Source organism: Plecotus auritus (assembly GCF_963455305.1).
Source record: "Plecotus auritus genome assembly, chromosome: 5".
In the NCBI taxonomy this organism is placed as follows: Eukaryota; Metazoa; Chordata; class Mammalia; order Chiroptera; family Vespertilionidae; genus Plecotus; species Plecotus auritus.
This window is the reverse complement of record NC_137776.1, coordinates 107,893,103-107,913,080: the sequence shown is the minus strand read 5'-3', so window position 1 is coordinate 107,913,080 and position 19,978 is coordinate 107,893,103. Positions and strand designations below refer to the sequence as shown.

Here is a 19,978-nt window from a genome sequence, read left to right as displayed (position 1 = left end):
CTACATTCCTTCCTCTTAAAATTGGATGGGACTGTTTTAACTAATAATGTACAAATTCAACGATGCTATGTGACCTCCAAGGCTAGGTCATAAAAAGCAACGCGGTTTGGGCCCTGCCTGCTGGAACACGCTCACCCTGAAGACTCAGCCAACACATGCCCATTATGACTCCCCTGAGCCTGTCATGTGGTAAGGGAGCCCAAACTAGCCTACATGGGTGGCCACGTGGAGAAGCCTGAGCTTACAGGAAGAGAGAGATACTAACCAGCCCCAGTTGCACTAACCAAACCCCACCCCCTGCTCTGCCATCATCTGCAGCTATATGGGAGCCCTACGCCAGAACTATCCAGTTGAGACCTTCCTGAATTCCTAACCACAGTAGCTGGGAGAAATAATTCAGTGATTATTGTTCTGAGTCACTAAGTTAACTTTCGCAGCACAAAAAAAAAACCACAGATAAAAGGTATCTACAAAAAACAACACCCTTAGTGGTGAGTTGTTGAAACTTTTCCCTCTGAGATCAAACAAAGATGCCCAGTACCACCATTTCTGTCAACCCTGCACTAGAGGGCCTATGCAACAGCGTAAAGAAGTAAAAGAAATAAAGGTTAGAATGTTGAAAAGAATGAAACAAAATTGTCACTTTTTTCAGACTAACTAATTGTGAATGTAGAAAAATCCAAAAGAAACTACAAATATGGACTATTAACTACGGTTAATAGTCCATAGTTTTGCAGGTACAAAAGCAATATAAAAATATGCCCTCTAATTTTCCAAATAATATATTTTTAAAAGATACGTTCAATAGCAAAAATACCTATGCAATCCCAATAAAAATCCCAAAAGTTTATTTTTCTGAAGGGTGACAAGCTACTTCCAATATTTATATGGAAATGTAAAGGACCAAGAACAAGGAGGAAAGACTTGTTCTACCTGATAGCAAGACTTTTCCTAAAACCATAGAAATGATATCGTGTGGTGATGCTGCAGAAAACACAGACAAATGAAAAAGCAGAGAGAGCCCGGAGACAAACCCATGCACATGTGAACGACAGTACCATCATGTAAGTGGCACAATATTAAGGAAAGACTTTTCAACTGAGTCTGTGACAACTGATTGCCTCACACCTTCCACAAAAAAACAACTCCAAGCAGATTAAAAACCTAATTCTGAAAAACTATATGCCATTTATCTAGAAAAATATCTTTATAGCCTCAGAGCAGAGCAGGATTTTCTAAATTAGAAAAACAGTGATCCATCATAAAGGAAAAGACTGGTAAAATTTAGCTATTTTTAAATTAAGATTCCTTTTCGTAATAGGAAATACATCATAAAGGGAAAAAAAAAAGATATGCCCACAGAAAAAATGTATTTGTAATACTGTATATAACTAACAAAAGGACTATCATTAATATATTTTTTTAGCTTCTACACAAATCAGTAATAATAAGACATCTACCCAATAGAAAAACGGGCAAAGTCTTGAACAAGTACTTCACAAAAGAGGATATCCAAATGGGCATTAAAAAATGAAAAGGCACGCAACCTCACTAATAACTAGGGAAATGCAAATAAAAGCCAAGAAGATGTTATTACACACCTACCAGATTAGCACAGTTTAAAATGACTGACATATCAAGAATTGGCAAAAAGGAGGAGCAACAGGAGTGCACTTTTGTTAGGACTGTGAACTGGTACAACCACTTGGGAGAACAGTTGGACATCACCTACTCAAGTTGAAGATGAGCACACACTTGGAGCCAGCAGTTCCACTTCTTGATGCAGCTCCCAGAAAAACGCATGCACACTTGCTGTTTTGGAATGAAATTCAGATTTTAACACCCTGACTCCCAGGTGACTGTATTTGCAGATAGGACATTTAAGGAGGTAACTAAGGTTAAAGGAGGTCATGAGGGCAGAGCCCTAATCCACTAGGACCAGTGTCGTTATAAGAGGATGAGACAACCCCAGGAGTGCCTGAACACAGAGTAAAGGCCACGAGAGGACACAGCAAGAAGGCAGCTGTCCACAAACCAACGACAAGCACCTTGCCCCTGAACTTCCTGTCTCCAGAACTATGAGAAAATAAATGTCCGTTGTGTAAGCCACTCTGTCTGTGATATTTTGTTATGGGACTGCTAGCTGAGATCCAACTATAAGTATGTTGAAAACAGTACTTTTTATTTTTCTAGCTCCCAAACCAGAAACAACCCAAATTCCCTTAAACATGAAAACAGATAAGTAAATAAAAGGATACAGCTAGAGACAGTGTGGATAAATCTTACCATCATCATCATCATCATCATCATCATCAGACCCAAGATACAAAAGAACACATGGGGCTTAATTCCCTTTATATAATGCTCAAAAATAGGCAAAACTAAACTACATAACTCAGGGATGCATACAAATTTAGAAAAATTACCCCAAAAGCAAGGTAATTATTATTACAAAAGTCAGAAGAGTTTTTGGTAAGGAGGATTCTGGGATCCCAGCTCATGACCTCAGTAATGATTATAAGGATAATTACTTACTCAACTTATTCGCATACAATGCCTTTTCCCTATGTATGGACCACTATTTCAGAATTTTAAAATGTTTAAAGTGTTTAAAAAGTATAGTATATCATAAACAAAGTGTAAGCAAGCCCAATAATATTCTGATTTTTCCTATGATGACTGGCTTAATATCTTCTGTATACTTCAGTATTTTGTTTTTTTCTTTCGGTGGATGTCCCCGATGACTGATGCTATACCTCAGCCTGACCAATAATCCAGTGCTAGCTGCCAGCATTTTCCCAGGCCTCGGAGACACAACCATGAACAAGCCATGGGAGTTTCTAACCCTAAGGAAATGACAATCTAATTTAGCCTTTAGCCTCCCTAAATTCAAAATGTCATCATAACCCATTACATACCACCTGTCATTGGGACTGCTCTAAGGATTCGATGTCTGACCTAATGCCTGGCACCCAGCATCTGTCCACTAAGTTCCATTCCACATCCCAGGAAGAAATGGCAGGTCTCGTGTTTCTAGTTCCACCATGGACAAAACTGTGTTATTTCTGTATATATCAAATTGTATTCTTCATTCTACTCATAGCTTTTATCAATCCATGCTAAAAATGAAAACTTAAAACAGAGATCAACAAATTAGGACCCAAGAGCCAAATCCCACCCATCTCTTGTTTATGTAAATAAAGTTTTATTAGAACACAGCTACACCGATTCATTTATATACCTTCTATGGCTGCTTTCATGGCACAGCTGAGCAGTTGCAGCAGAGGTGGTCTGGCCCACAAAGCCCAAATATTGATGATCTGGTCCTTTATGTATTATCTGATACCAGACTTTGCCATTTCAGAAGACACAGCGTTTTTAAATGTCAATTGCTAAGCACTCACTTCTACTATTATTATGTTACAATAATGGACAACTGAATATATAAATCTTAATTAAGAAGCTTCTACCTAATGTAAGCAGGAAGCATCATGTATATAGAAATGGACATGTACTCTAAGATCAATTTGTATTTATGTGCGGGAAGCCACCTCTTGCCAATACTGTCACAAGTGTACCAAGGAACGCAGAAGGCCGATGGACCTTGGGCGTAAGCAGGGCTGATGCTAAGCACCGATTGTTCGTGTTGAAATAGTGGTGGCTCAAGGCAATTCTCTAACCTGATAATTCTTTTACTCTTTACCTTTGATATAGCTGTATGCATTGCTAGAGAGCAAGATGTGTATCTAAAACTGAATAAAAAGCAGACGGGTCCAAGTCTTGGTGTGTCTCTTCAAGAAAGAGGCACCACCTGGCCCCCAAGGCCTTCTAAATTCATATTTCGTGTATAGTATTTTCATTTGTGTATCGACCCCACCTTCAGATCCTGAACCCTGCTGCGAAGGTCATGGCAATTATGTAATATTTTCACATCTTCCATCATAGTTGTATATCCTTTTATTCACATACCTTTACAGGAATTTTCTTGTCAAAATCAGGGAAGTGAATTATTTTATTTAGCTTGGACACATACAGTATCACTATGGTAGCCGCCATCTAAAAAAAGGGGGAAAGAAACTTCAGCAAAATATGTGGACTATTTCAGGTACAAAGACATCAGAAGAAAACAGATTCACCAAAAAGCAATATATCTGCAATAACTGGTTTGCTCAGTGGATAGAGCACCAACCTGCGGACTGAAGCGTCCCAGGTTTGATTCTAGTCAAGGGCACATGCCTGGATTGCGGGCTCGATTCCCAGTAGGGGGCAGGAGGCAGCCAATCAGTGATTCTCTCTCATCATTGATGTTTCTGTATCTCTCTCCCTCTCCCTTCATCTCTGAAATCAATAAAAATATAATTTTTTAAATGGACAGGAGAAAATCATTGATCAGCTGCCTCCTGCATGCCCCCTACTAGGGATCGGGCCCGAAACCCGGGTCATCTGTGCCCTTGACCATAATTGAACCTGGAATGCTTCAGTATGCAGGCCCTCGCTCTATCCACTGAGCCAAACCAGCTAGGACTAGGATGCAAAAATTTAAAGACTCCTTCAACATGATCATAATCCTAAACCTTGATCCCAATAAGTTTACAAACTTAATGGGACCCAGGCTGAATTATAACTGTGGTTTATATTTATGACTTACTTTATAATTCTTACAGAAATATACTAACACTTATTTAAAATATTCTGTAATTCAGACTTTTAAAAATAGGTCTGCTGGCCTCTTCCCCCAACAGATTAAAAATCAAAAAGACTTTATTTACCTTGAGTACAGCAGTGACTTTATTTGCCTCAGGGATTACCAAGGACAGTTTATCACTAATCTTTTAAATGTTTTCTCTACTTATTTTCACAATGAAACATAAAGATAACATATTTTTTTACCTTAAGGAAATAAATTGTTTATTTTTTTCTCCCTAACATGATGTTTCAAAGAGTACCTTATTAGCAAAACATGTAATCAGAAAAATGTTTAATCATACAAATGACAGCTTTTCCAGATTCACAATTACCATTAACAAGATATAATTTCCATAATTTTAAATTTTTCTCCCTATAAATTAAAGCAAAGCAGGACAAATAAAATCTCTGATGCCTGTTACACTTGTCTACTGAAAATCACCAGCCTATGACCAAAAGAATAAACAATCCACAAATTAATATTAATGGAAAATTTCAGAAACAGCCAAGCAGGTTAGTCTGAAAGATTTTCCAGGTCAACTTTATACCTGAGAACAAAAATCACAAACCACAGGAAGCAAACATGTTCTGTTTGGCCCACTGAGAGTTTTGTGAAATTGGAATCCATTGCTGGCATTTACAAATGGGAGATCTGATGTAAAAACTCAAATACCCTGCTTCTCTTGAAAAAACTCTGGAGTTCTGATAATTAGAGCCTCGTGGGCCCCACGCATCTATCTCCCCAACCCTTTTCCTCGCCAGCACAGAGGCTGAAACTGAGTAGCAGGTGCACACCTCAATGGTCACTATGTTCCCGGTACCGCCCCCGCCCCAGCCCATTCCTTTGTTACCCACAAGACAGACCTTGGAGACGGCAGTCTTCTGGCCCCTTGTTTTAAAGTAATTACATTCCATTAAGGAAATTAAAATCAGTACTTGTTTTTCCTACCAATACACTGTTCCTAAATTATAGAATGACATTAAATATGTGTTATTTCATATTGCTTCACCAATAGAACCATGATCAGATGAATAAATTTGTAAACCACAGTCTTAAACAAAAGCACTTAAAACTGCACCACGTGTACTGACTAATTAAGAGGTTGACTTTTTTCCACTTACCTGTCCAATTCCAAGAACAATTGGTGATGGAAAACTACACACACAAAAAAAAAAATAAGTGATTTTAGCAATTCATAAAAATTTCAAGACAGTATATAATACACAGAGATAGGCATTATTTAAAAAGCCTTCAACTTTTTTTCCACCTTAGATGAAATCTTATCAAATTCGTTCACTTTTTATCTGTTGGTTTCTCTTTTACTTTTTAAACTGATGGTTGCAAAACCTGGCAAACGTCATTGCCCCTTGAGCTGGACTGTCATTATATTAACAAACAACATGATTGTGTATATAGGAAGCCAAAGGAAAAAATTATCAGAAGTAATGAATACTTGAGCATGATTATTGGATACAAGACCAACATATAAAAAATATCTCTATACCAGAAAGACACAAAGAAAAAGAAAATCTTAAAGACCTCATATACACTAGCACCAAAAAACACAAACTAACACTAACTGCGTATTTTATGGTGCAAGGAATTATTTCTACACTAGAGGCCCAGTGCACGAAATTCATGCGGAGGGGCGGGTGTCCCTCAGCCCGGCCTGCACCCTCTCCAATCTGGGACCCCTCGAAAGATGTCCTACTGCCGGTTTACAGGGATCAGGCCTAAACCAGCAGTCGGTCATCCCTCTCGCAATCTGGGACTGCTGGCTCCTAACCATTCACCTGCCTGCCTGCCTGCCCGATTGCCCCAACTGCCCCCCGCCGCCAGCCTGCTCGCCCCCAAATGCCCCCCCACCAGCTTGATCACCCCCAACTGCCCCCCATGCCAGTGTGCTTGCCCCCAACTGCCTTCCCTGCCAGCCTGCTCACCCCCAACTGCCCCCCCTGCTGGCCTGCTCAACCCCACCTTCCCTCACCACTGGCCTGATCACCTCCAACTGACACCCACTGATGCCCTGCTCGCCCCCAACTGGCCCTTCTGCTGGTCTGCTTACCCCCAACGGTCCCACCCCCCACCAGCCTGATCACCCACAATTGCCCTCCCCTCTTGGCCTCTAACCACCTCTACCTCAGCCCCGCCACCATGGCTTTGTCCAGAAGAACATCCTGAAGGTCTCCTGGAAGGTCTCCCAGTCTAATTAGCATATTACCCTTTCATTAGTATAGATAGAGGCCTGGTGCACAGGTGGGGGCCAGCTGGTTTGCCCCGAAGGGTGTCCCGGATCAGGGTGAGGGTTCCCTTGCGGCGTGGGGCAGCCTGGGCGAGGGGCCTGTAGTGGTTTGCAGGCCAGCCATGTCCCCATGGGGTGAGGGTCCCCGCTGGGGTGCCTGGCCAGCCTGGGTGAGAAGCTGTGGGCTGTTTGCAGGCTAGCCAAACCCCCAGCGGGGACCCTAACCCCATGGGAGTGTCACCAGCCTGAGTGAGGAGCTGACAGGTGTTTTCAGGCTGGCCATGACCCCCAGTGATCCAGGCTCCCAGCCCCTCCTTTTTTTCTTTTTCTTTTTTTCAGTGCCTCCTTGAGTGGAGGCCAGGGCCGGCTGGAAACAGGTATCTGGGATTTATTTATCTTCTATAATTGAAACTTTGTAGCCTTGAGCAGAGGCCAGGGCCGGCCAGGTTGGGCAGGAAGCTTGGCTTCCTCCGTCGCCGGGGGCAACCCAAGCCTCCTGCTCGCTCCAGCTCCATGGCCGCCAAAAATCTTTGTTGGGTTAATTTGAATACTCGCTCCTGATTGGCTGGTGGGTATAGCAGAGTGATGGTCAATTTGCATGTTTCTCTTTCATTAGTGTAGATTTTCAGGTACAAAATTATATTGGGCGTTTTGTTGTTTTATGGGCAGCAGACACTCGTGCGCGTCTCTAACAGCCGGACAGGAGGCGGCACCTGCCTGGTCTGCACTAGACCTGCCCTGGGAGAGCCGCCTACTCAGCCTGAGCCACACCCGTAACCAGGCCACACCGCAGGCCAGGACGGTGGTGTTTTGCACCCCAATTTGAGGTTAGGGAGGAAAAACAATCAGCAGAAGCAAACACTCTGCAAGGCTTTGTTTGTCTGAAGTTTGGGAGGAGTGGTTCCCGGCAGGGCTGACCTGTGTTCCGCTGGCCCTGTGGAGAGGCCCACGCTGGCGCGGTGGTCGCAGAGACCCCGGAGGAAAGTGGCCGGGATGCACGGACTTCAAGGCTTTGTGTTCACTTTGCCCTCAGCCCCTTTTCCATTGGCATCCCCTGTCCTTCCTGCAGAGCTTAAGGCCGAGAGCTCTCTCAGTTGTGCCCAGAACCTGATTCGGACCAGCCCGTCCACTCTCGTAGTCCACGATGACCTGTGGCTCTTCGGTGACTTCTGCCGCCAGGCCCTTCTGCATCAGCCCCAGGCCCCACGGGCCTGCTGGGTCCTTCCCATCCCTGGCTCTCCCGTCTGCTCGGCTGCTCGTGGTGAATGACCAGTGGCCCACTCCTCAGAAGTCTCCACGTCTCCTCGTGTCAGAGCTGAGACGGCCTGCATGGGTGTGGCCTGCGTGGCCATGGCTCACACACCCTCCTCCACAGCCTTCCCTGTGGTCCCCCCAACCCCCGTGGGGCAGGCAGGTCTGGCAGCTTCAAGACCAGGAGAACCAACGTTGCCTCCTCACCCTGGGTGATGTTTATTTTTTTAAACAAGGTCCTTCTTATGTCTTAGAAATACATATTGGAATACCTATTATGATATACACTGAGTAGCCAGATTATTATGATCTCTGAACACATAATAATCTGGCCACTCAGTGTATATCCTATATAATAAAAGGCTAATATGCAAATTGTCCCCTCGACCAGGAGTTCGACCAGCAGGCAGGCCAGCCAACTGCCCATGTCCCCTTCCCCTGGCCAGGCTGGCCAGACCCCACCCATGCATGAATTCATGCACCAGGCCTCTATTATTTATATTTATATATATATATATATATATATATATACACACACACACACACACACACACACACACACACACACACACACACTGAGTGGCCAGATTATTATGCATTCAGAGATCATAATAATCTGGCCTCTCGGTGTATTTTAAAGTTGCTTCCAAATAAGCTGGGAGGAAATGGTGGGATTGAGCGAAGGAGGGATATAAATGCAACAAAGCTGTTGAAAATGAGTGATAGCTACATAGTGATTCATTACATTGTTTTGGGTGGTTTTTCTTTTTAATAACATACTCAGGTATCCTATCTAATAAAGACAGAATATGCAAAATGACCATCACTCAGCAACAAAGATGGCGGCACCCACAGCCAATAAGGAGGGAATATGCAAATTGATGTGACAAAGATGGCGGCAGCCGCTCCAGGCCTCTGCGCAGTGTGCACATGCAGGCGCGGAATGGCCGGGGCAGGGTGGGATGCCTGCTATGATGGGGGCGCGGCGGGTAGAGGGAGCTACAGGAGGGCAGCAGGGCCGGAGCGAAGGCAGAAGGCGGCTCTGGCCGGAGCAAAGGTGGAAGATGGCGGCCAGAGTGAAGGCCCAGGTCCCGGGTGCCGGAGGGAAACCAGTGCCGGCAGTCAGGGGAAGGAAGGCCTATTCTTGCATGAATCTTTGTGCATCGGGCCTCTAGTAAATCTAATAAAAGTTTTCCAAGAAACACCTCTACATATAAAACTATAAGCCAATATTTAAAAAGTAAAGAAGTCCTAAATGAAGTTCTCGGATTGGAAACCCACTATTGTAGCAAAGACCATCATACTCAAACTGAGCCACACAATCAATGCAATCTCTGTAAAAACATCAGCAGGTGCTTTGAGGAAACTGACAAGCTGATCCTAAAGCTGAACAGAAAGGCAAGGAGCACAAAGATTGCCCAAGATAATCTTGAAGAAGACATGACTCTACTGGATGTCAGCATCCATTGTAAACTTACAAGAAATGAGACGGGTGCTATTCGGACAATGACAGTCCAAAGGCCAATGGGAGAGAACAAAGATGGACAGACACAGACATATACTGATTCGTGACAAAGGTGACAGTGCAGAGCAATGGGGAGAAGATGTCTTTCCACAAATGGCACTGGGTAATGTAGATGCAGAATTCTTACCCCCACCTCACACCATACTGAAGGCAGCCCACCACCTCACCGGGCTCACTCACTGTCCAACCCTTCACTGGCTCCCAGTCATTCTCTCAAGCTATGAAAATAGGGGGAAATTAAAAAACAAACCACCTCAGCCCTCGACCTGCCTATCAGAAGGAAACACACCTATTTCAGACAGGTAAGAAGAGAATGAAAAATCAGGATAAATATCTGGACAGTACCATGTGAGAATAAAATTGACTCTAATGGATGGATGCCAAGTTGTGCCACCCAGATACCTATCCTCTTCATTCCCTAGGAGCCCAAGCGCATCCTCCGCTGAAAAAAGCTGCCTTACCATGGCACACGCCCTCTCTGAGAGCAGCCTGCATTCCAACCGCTGATCTATGCAGACGTAGAAAGGCTACGGCCTCTCGCTCCAACTCAGGACAACTCGGTCAGAGTGGGATCAGCTTTGTTGTGAGCACAGCACAACCCAACCTCTCCCTCTGCCTAACCCTGCTTCCCTCATCCCCCGCGCTGGAGTGAACCCCAAGAGTGGCCCTCGAATACTTCCCCCAAATCTCAGAGTCTGCCTCCTGGAGATTACAACCTGGGACAGCAAACAAAATAAAAGACAACAATATAAGCAAACAGTAAAACAACGACGAAAGGCTTACAGGAGGGAGACAGAGAGCCAACCTAGAAGAAAATAAGACACATGGAGAGAAGGAACTCTTCATAATTGCTTCCGGCTAAAGAACACCTTAATGAGAAAATGATGACATGCTGGCTGGTGTGGCTCACTGGTTGGAGCACCAGCCTACACATAGAATGGTCAAGGGTTCGATTCCCAGTCAAGAGCACGGACCTGGGTTGCAGGTTCACTCTCCCCGCCACCCCACCCGCCGCAGTGTGTGTGCAGGAGGCAACCAAAGTGTCTCTCTCACATTGATGTTTCTCTCTCTCTCCCTCACCCCTCCCTCCCGCTCTCTGAAAAGCAATGGAAAAAATATCCTCAGGTGAGGATTAACAACAACAAAAAAGGTGATGTCAACAAAACAAGACTTCAAATTGAGAAGATAAAACCATCAAATGAGAGGAAAAGGGAGTGTACAGATCTATGGAAACCAACTGAGGACCAAAACAACATACCTGCCACATGAATAATTTAGAAATGACACAGAACTAAATGACCACTGCTGAACATTGAATTACCAGCACTGGAGGTAATCAGAGTGAATGCAGAGGAAAAAGACAAACTCAAAGATAAATAGATATGAAAGATAAACACCCATGCAGGGTGTGAAGAACTCAATAAAAAGAGAAAATGATCATAATAATAAAAGGCTAATATGCAAATGGTCATCACACCATGATGCTGTAATGACCAATCAGCAGGGACCTGAGGCTGCATGGTGCCAGGCCGGGGCGGGGGACCTCAGGCCACGCCCCCCACCCAGCAGGGCTTGACAGGGGACCTCAGGCCGTGCCCCCTGCCCTGGTGCCGGGCCAGGGGACCTGAGGCTGCGACCCCCACCTGGTGGGGCTTGACGGGGTGGGGCCAGCCGGGTCTGAGTCTCGCCCAATGAGGGTGGGGACGGCCAGGTCTGGGTCTCACACGATTTCGAGGCACACGCAAGGACTTGACTCTGGGTCCCATGGCATGCCCCAGACTCTGACAGGAGGGAGATTTTCATATACATTTTACTAATTTTCTTTCATCTCTGACACTTCTATTCTAGAGAAAGGGCAAATAACAATATTAAAATATTTCCTCTAATTAATTCCCTTTTAATGTGCACGAATTTCATACACCAGGCCACTAGTTTAAAGATGAAAGAAAGTCATTCCTATGGCATAAGGAAAATAAACTGAGTCTCCAGATCTAAAGGCACACCTGTTACAGAAAAAATCTGTTAAGAATGCTGAACATGCCCTAACCGGTTTGGCTCAGTGGATAGAGCGTCAGCCTGTGGACTCAAGGGTCCCAGGTTCGATTCCATTCAAGGGCATGTACCTTGCTTGCGGGCACATATCCAGTAGAAAGTGTGCAGGAGGCAGCTGATGGATGTTTCTCTCTCATCGATGTTTCTAACTCTCTATCCCTCTCCCTTCCTCTCTGTAAAAAATCAATAAAGTATATTTTTTAAAAAAAGAAAAGAATGCTGAACATGATTAACACAGCAGCCATGAACTCTCCATAAAAAAACTACCTGACAAGGGAATGCACCCATTAGGAGTCAAATCAAAATAAAGAACCCTGGAATGGAGACGTTGTGGTAAAGGGCTGTTACTGATCACTGTATCCATCTAAACAGAACAGAGTCAAACAACTGTGGGATTATAATGACAGTACCGGATGCTACATTACAAAAGAAGTTTTAGAGGAGAGAGGAGTGGGGAGAAGTGTGCAGGGGTCATCTTTCAGCAGAGAGTTTATACATACTATCAAAAATTGAAACGTGTCTATAAAATAAACATAATCACTTCAACTTCTTAATGTTTTTCATGACCTCTAAATCTGAGAGGGATCTTGTAAGAAATATTAGCTCTTGTAGTGAAGAAATATGTACTTGAAAGTCAACAATTCTTTTAGTTGAACTTTCTCTTTTCTCCATTCAAATCAGTTAGAAGTAAATTTCATGCTTACATGCAACTTGCATTCTCCACCTTAAGATTTTAAATGCAGGTAGCATGATTAATGGTGAGACAACCCCTGTAAGATGTAATAGGAAGTTCACAGGGTCAGCAATGAAGTCGTGTTGCAAAAAATGTTTAATCTGAATGTAATCAAGTCTGTAGATCTAACTTTCAGGGAGGGAATAGAGGAAAATAAATTCAGTGAAACTTCAGAAAATAAATCAGGTAATCCATACCATGGGACATTTTACAACACAGCTGGCCAGGGCTTTCCATCAAGTCAATAGCATGGGGAAGGAGTAGAATGAGGCCCTTTTCTAGATGAAAATAAACTAAAGACATAACTCTAAGCAGTGCATGAAGCTTGACTGGATCGTCATTCAAATATATAAAAACAACTATAAAAACTTCTTGGGGACAATAGAAGTATAAATTTGGTATTAGATTATTTTTGGAAATTGCTGTTAAACTTAACAGAAAAAATGATAACTATGTAGAAGAATGTCCATATTTCAGGAGAGGCATGTTGAAGTATTTCAGAGTGAAGTATCATGATGTTTGCAACTTACTTTCAAAGGTTCTGAGGAAAAAATGCAAATAGCAACATGTTAACCATTGCATCTCAGTGGTGTATATGGGTGTTCATTGTACTTTGCTTTCCATTTTCTGTATGCTTAAAACTTTTCATAATAAAAAGTGATGGGGAGGATGTAGGTGGTCCTCAAAAAAATTAAGTAATTACGTGAAAGTCCCCTTCCCAACTCCTTTTTGGATTCAAGAAAACTATTTATAAATAAACTAGAAGCCCGATGCATGAAATCTGTGCAAGAGTAGGCCTTCCTTCCCCCAGCTGCCGGCACCAGTTTCCCTCTGGCATCCAGGACCCGCACTTCGCTCGCACTTCACTCGCAGCCCCAGCTTCGGCCAGAAGGACATCCGGTCTAACTAGCATGTTACGCTTTTATTATTATAGATGAGTAAATATGTGACACTTATAGTGTGGACCCATTTATATAAGAAGTAATTCAATCTATGCATCTGTCTTCAATCCATCCATCTAAAAAGGCAGGAGGAGATTAGGGGTGTGGAGGTATCACATCAAAGAGCAAAGTCTGAAAGAGCCATTTCTGGGACAAGAAGAGCTGTTTGAAGTTCGTGATCAACAATTTAAAGTCAAACCCACCAGCCCAGAGAGGTTTTTCTCTCGGACAGTCAAGAGTTGCTCAAGCACTGAAGGAAGGAGGCAAATGAAAGGAGGCGGCGGTGCTGGACACGTGACAGCTAAGGTGGGGGGCCTCACGGGAGTCACGTGGCTTCCAGGGCTGGCCCTGTGGACCGCTGGACCCCTGGGCCCGAGGGAAGACTGCCGGGAGCCTCCCCCCTCCCCCCCACGGCCTTCCCCGCAGAGGCTGGAGCACGTGGCCCTGGGAGCCGCCATGGCAGGGGCACGGGGCCAGCGGCCATGGCTCAGGATGCTGCACGTATATGCTGAAGCCAGAGGTTGACAAGACGACCAGGCCTCTCCACTAGGAGTCACGGGGCTCAGGTGCCATCACTGGGAGCAGGGAGAGGGGGGAGAGGAGTCGCTAGGGAGCCTGTGCAGGGCGGGGAGGGGGGAGCCACCAGCCCCTCCACAACCAGCTCCATCCCGGTGCGGAAGGGAGCAGCGTCTTCCAGAGAGGCACGTTTTCATCCAAGTTTTGAGAAAATTAAGAACTGGTTTCGTTTTTCACCGTAGACTTCCCATTCACCCACTGGCAATTCCGAGTCCGTCTCTCTTCTAGAAACCTCTCCGAGTGGCTCATTCCCAGGCGGTTTGGGACCCGCTGCTAGGTGATCCCCATGCCCCGAGAGGCAGAAAGCAGTAGACACACAGCCATGCTTGTGAGGTGAATGCCATTTAGTTCTATACTTTTAAAGCATCATTTCTAAATCTTTTCATGTCATAAAGAATAGCATTAAAATGACAACAAAACAACTGACCACCTGCACAACCACCATGACTCTGAAAGCCTTGCTTTTCCCGCTCATCCCAGCACGGTCCGACAGTTCAAGGCCGTCGGCGACCCCTCTGTCCAACCGGGAAAAGATAGCATTATGTTGAACTAAGACCAAATAAAATAACTAAAACAGATAACTAAGGCCACCCATCCGTCTTGTACCCCAACCCCAATCTGCTCAAAATCAAAGAGAAAAAAACATTCCCTGAGCTACAGCCCCATGTCCCTGTGAAGGAGGTGAGGACTAAGGTCCATCCTTCCTTCCAACCTACATCAGGACATCATCCCGAGCAGCTAATGCTCAGATCAGATTACTATGGTTATTGTTGTAACCAAATCCCACCAACCCTTCTCCCCTCAAACCTGCTCCTGAAGCATTTTGAGAAAAGAGAATGAACAATGTTATTTGAACAGGGTTCTCCAATTGCATAACATTACATTACAGAAATGTGAACCATTCACATAGAAGGGTGATAAGGGTTTTGTCTTGCTGAGACAAAAACTCTATTTTCTCCTTCAATCATGTTGATGATAGAAAGGCTAGAGCACGGGATGCCCCCTGTAACACTCTTCCAGGCTGGGCACTGCCCTTCCCCTGCAAAGCATGTCAGTGGTGCTCACTGCTCCCTGCTTCCCACAAGAAGGCACTGACTACCTGGCCAGAAAGTACACCTGCTCACTCAGGTTCAGAAAGTGGGGGCTGAGCTTCTCCTGTCATCTGGCATAACTCCCAACCACTCCCACGAATAGTGTTCTCTTGTGTTGTACCAGAGGTGTTCAAGTTCTCTTTTTCTTTCATTGGCTTCCCTTGCGTGTGTTAGATGACCCAGGTTTAGGCACTGGGCCATTCTAATTTCTTTAAAGCAGGGTTTGTGTTTCCCATGGACACCAGCAAGCATGCCGCAACACACTGGGAGAGACCAACAACCATAGGCCCACCAAAACATACCCGCCATCTATTGCTCCCCCTATATCCCATGCTTACCCTACCCTAGTCCAAGCAATCTCTTAGAATTATCTAGAATACTGCAATGGCTTCCTAGCTCTTCTCCCTGCTTCCAGTATCATTACTGTTCCACCCACTCACCAACCAAAGAAATCTTTTTAAAAACACAAATTATGTCATATCATTCCCTTTGTAAAACCTTCCAAGGGGTTTGCAATTGCATTCAGACTACAATTAAAATAATTTGTTTGGTTTGAAGGTCTCCCTTTTTCCACACTTGTCCCCCAATATCTGATCTCAACACAGCAGCCAGGGTGATTTAGGCCATGCTATTCCTCTGCTCCTTCCAGTGGCTCCCAACTAGCTCAGAGCCTCCATGGTGGCCACAAAGGCCCTACACAATCTACCAACCCTCACCTGGGACCCACCTAGTACCATTCATTCCCACCCAAGCTCCTTACTTATCTCACTTCAGTCTTGGCTCAAATGTCACTTCCTTGGTGAGGCTTCACAGACCACGATGAGACAGAATTCTTTCCCATGCCCACACTCCCTACCTCACTCCCTTTCCTGCCTGATTTTTTTTCTCTTGTCTGCACAGCCACATCTGCCATGACATAAATTCTAGCAGTTTATTTCTTAACTAGAAGCCCAGTGCACGAATTCGTGCATGGGTGGGGTCTGGCCGGCCTGCCCTGATGGGGGCCCATCAGGCTGGGCTGGCAGGGGTGAAGGGCCATGGGTGGTTGGGGGCCAACTGGGGGCAGAGCCAGCCAGGGAGTGGGGGCTGATTGGGGCCCGGATCAGGATGGTTGGCTGCCACAGTGCATGTTATAGCCACCGGTCATTCTGGTCCTTCCGCTGTTCAGGTTGCTGGGCTTTTACATATAGAGATTCCTAGAAAGCTCCATGTAAGCTCTGGGAGGATGGTTGTACGCCCTCTGACATTTAGGATGTTGATCTGCTTTATTCACTTCTGTATCCCAAGTCCCTAGAACGGTGATCGGCAAACTGCGGCTCGCGAGCCACATGCAGCTCGCAAGCAGCGGTTTGCCACTCTATTGACTAATGAGTTTGCCGACCACTGGGATAGGGGCTTAATCACAAGGAACAACAACAACCTGTAATTATTGGAATCGAGAGTCTAGGTCAGTGGTAGGCAAACTCATTAGTCAACAGAGCGGCAAACCGCGGCTCACGAGCCGCATGTGGCTCACGAGCCGCAGTTTGCCGACCACTGGCCTAGAACAATGACTGGCATAAAACAGGTGCTTCATTAATATTATTGAATGATCTGATCCTGCCTTCCCTGCCGGCCTCCCAGACATCTCTCCTTCTCCCACTTGCTCATTCAGCTCCAGCCACAGTGCCCTCTCTCTGTTCCCGCAGCAGGTCCCTTCAACACCTTCCCTGCTGTCTAGAATGCTGCAGCCCCAACCCCTCCACCCGGGCACTCATTTCATACCTGAAACCGCCTTGTTGACTCATGAACCCACTTGTTTATTTTCTGTCTCCACCACTGACCTGGGACCTCCCAGCAGAGGCTTTGTGTTGTTCACAGCTGCTTCCCTGGTGCCTGCAACTGCTTTGCGCATAGTAGGTGCTGCTCAGTAAGTATGTTGCAGGTGTAACCAGCCCAGCCCATGTGGGTCTCCACTTTGTCAGGTATTATAAGAAAGCTGAAGATACTCTGACATCTCTTTGTGCTCTTTATGAAATGCTGATTTTACAGTCCGTAGCAAGTATAGTTTGCAAAGAGCCTCACTTATATCAAGTCCTGCAAAGCTCTGGGAGGCAATTTACAGGAGCATCTGAGAAAACTTTGTTGACTGTGGGTCTGGCCCAAGAGGGCAGCCACTAAATGGTGGAGCTGAGTCTGAATTCACAGCTTCCAACGCTGCTACTGTGACAGCAGAATTAAACAGGTTTTTCTAGTCCTTACAAATAGGTTCAAGGAACCACAAATTTGCTGGGAACTAATCCTGGGAACTTCCCATTGTTTTCCCCTGTTTTCCCTGAACATGCTGGTCGTTTGAGAATTATCACACAATACAAATGAACTCATCCGCTCAGGACTGATATGATTATTGAACATCTAGATACGTATTTTAAAATGTTCACTTGTTTCAGCTCATGGGTGCACCTGAAAGCACTGGGACGAAGTTATTCGCCGCACAGCTTCGCGGGGTGTCCCGCGGGAGTAAGCAGTGGCGAGGCTGTCCCGTCACCGAGGGAGGAGGACTTGGTTAGGTTGTGGCTGGGTTTTCAGAAGGTCCGGGCCCTATGAAACCTGGTCAAGGAGCGGAGCACCGCCACCCGTTGGCACTGGGACTCCGCTCTCCGGCCCTGCCCGCCCGCCGGCCGACCCGGCCTTAGAGCACTGAGGGCAACCGCAGCCCCGCCACTCTCGGCCTCGCGGGGCCTCGCGGGTCGCGCCCATCCCCGCCGGCGGCGCGGAAAGTGCCGGCTCCAGACGCTGCGGGGCGTCCCTCCCCCCACCCCTCCCCCCGGGCCCCGCCGGATCCCTGGCGCCCGCCTCACCCGTAGGTGGTCAGCAGCGCCTTGTTGACCAGCACGATGAGGAAGGAGCAGGTCCCGTAGAAGAGCGCCGACAGCAACTGGGGCAGCCGGCCGGAGGCGGGGTCCGCGCCCGCGCCCGCGCCCGCGCCGTTGGCGTGGCGGGTCATGGCCCGCGCCCGTCGCCCGTCGCCCGTCGCCCGCCTCGGCCCCACTCCGGGCCGCCCCACCCTCGTTCCGTCTCCGCTCTGTCGCCCCGAGAGGGCGCAGTACAAACAGGAAGGGCCCCAGCGGGAACCCCACGTGTCCGCGCGGCGGGGCCGGCGCCCCAAAGCTGCGGGCGCGGGAGGAGCCGCGCGGGGGAGTTGGTCCTCGGAAGCCAGTGCGGGGCACCTGTGCAGTGGGAGGGCAGCGCGGGCTTGGGAGAGCCCTGCCTGCTTCCTCACCTCTCTCGTGGGGAGAAACGATTCAGTTAAGTTTTAGGGTTGGTTCTACTTTTTTTCTACAATACTTTTTAAAGGCATACTTTACATAAAATGAAATGCAGATTTTCTGAGTCCACAGTGTAATGTTTTTGACAAATGCATACACCCATGTCACCACCCAACACAGAACATTCCCATCACCCCAAAGTGCCCTTTTTCCCGAAAAGTCAATCAGAACTTATTCTATTGCCATAGGTTAGCTTTGCTTTTTCTAGAAGTCCCCGAGTAGGTCCTCTTTGAAGGCTTCCTTCGTACCCGTTTCTTTTCATTGTTGAGTAGCGCTACAGTGTGTCCACTCGCCAGTTGGGGGCATGCAGGTTGTTTCCAGTTTAGGGCGATTATAAAAAAACGTTTCCACAAACATTCGTGTGTGCGGGTGTTCATTTCCGTTCAGTAGGCCCCCGGAGTGGGAGGGCTGGGCGCGTGAGTGCGGGCTCCAGGCTCCCTTGCTTCTGCGTGCTTCCTGGCGGTTACCACTCCCTATCTAGCGGGGTAGCAAGGAAGCAGGTGTGTTGTTGACGTTAACTGAAGGAGAGCCTCCCAGAACCGCCTGCTCTGACCAGAATCCACCTGCTTCAGCAATTTTTTAAGTGTCCCGTATTTTCATTGTAAATAACTTTAAAAATCTGAAATCTTAGCTTTTAAGAAAAGCTAAATATTTCAACTTAAATAGATGTTTGAGCCTAATTATATCCATGCCATACAATTGTTTTTCTATTGTAGGCACTGAACAACCAAGAATTTTTTCAACATTGATAAAAACTAAAGCAGACCTTTTGACAAATAACTAGCACTAAAAAAGGCAGGAATAGTCCACATTACCCAAAACAAGAAAAAACACACAAGACCATTTTAAAATAGAAAATGAATTCATAGGCAAGTTGAATAAAATAATCTGAACTTGAAGTCATTTTGGCTAATTTCCTAAAAAATCAATTAAGTTTCCAGTGAGTCTCCAAATAAGTTTTGACTGCAAGACAGTGAAGTCACTTTTAATGACAGCCTTAACAATATTTGCTTTTAATTTGTTTCTATGTCCATACTTGCAAGGCTACATCGCTGTTAAAATCTCATCCTTATTCTGTTACCGTCACAAGTGGAGCTGCAATTCTTTTGCAAAGCCCCAGGCTGGACCTTGCCATTTCCAGTACAGAACTAAAGATGTACTAAAAATAAGTCATGAAAAATACAAAGATTTGCTTGACTTAAGTGCCCCCAGACTCAACACATCCTGAATATAAGTAAAATGAAATCCCGTTCCTGATTTCTCTAATGGAAGGTCTGCGATAGGGCTGGCAATACTATGTACACCAGTGTACTTTTAACACTAATAATGAACCAGATGAGAAAGTTAAATGAATATCTATAACCTAAAAGGCCATCATTTTAAAGTAAAAAATAGTAATTCATACTATGGTTCCAACTATTCTAAAAAGATGACTGAGATGAGACTGGGATGAAATATAAAATGTATCAAAATAATAAAAGAAGGGCTACAGGTAACATTTCTTTCTAAATCTTTTTAATTTTTTAAATCATGGTTGTTATACTTTTTATAGGAAAACAAATTATAAAGGGT

The 19,978-nt window shown here is 45.6% G+C and overlaps 1 protein-coding gene across 4 annotated transcripts in view; it reads right to left on the bottom strand.

The window, feature by feature from the left end:
- Positions 1-18,139, bottom strand: part of SLC35D2 (solute carrier family 35 member D2) — a 69,447-nt gene extending 51,308 nt beyond the window's left edge. For all 4 annotated transcript variants that reach the window (XM_080667251.1, XM_080667250.1, XM_080667249.1 and 1 more), the window contains exons 1-3: positions 17,939-18,139; positions 5,809-5,842; positions 3,970-4,056 (exon numbers count right to left, since the gene is read on the bottom strand). In XM_080667251.1, the coding sequence (XP_080523377.1) occupies positions 3,970-4,056; positions 5,809-5,842; positions 17,939-18,084 (267 nt within the window). In that variant the 5' untranslated portion in view covers positions 18,085-18,139. The remainder of the gene's footprint in view (positions 1-3,969; positions 4,057-5,808; positions 5,843-17,938) is intronic.
- Between the last annotated feature and the right edge of the window lie 1,839 nt (positions 18,140-19,978).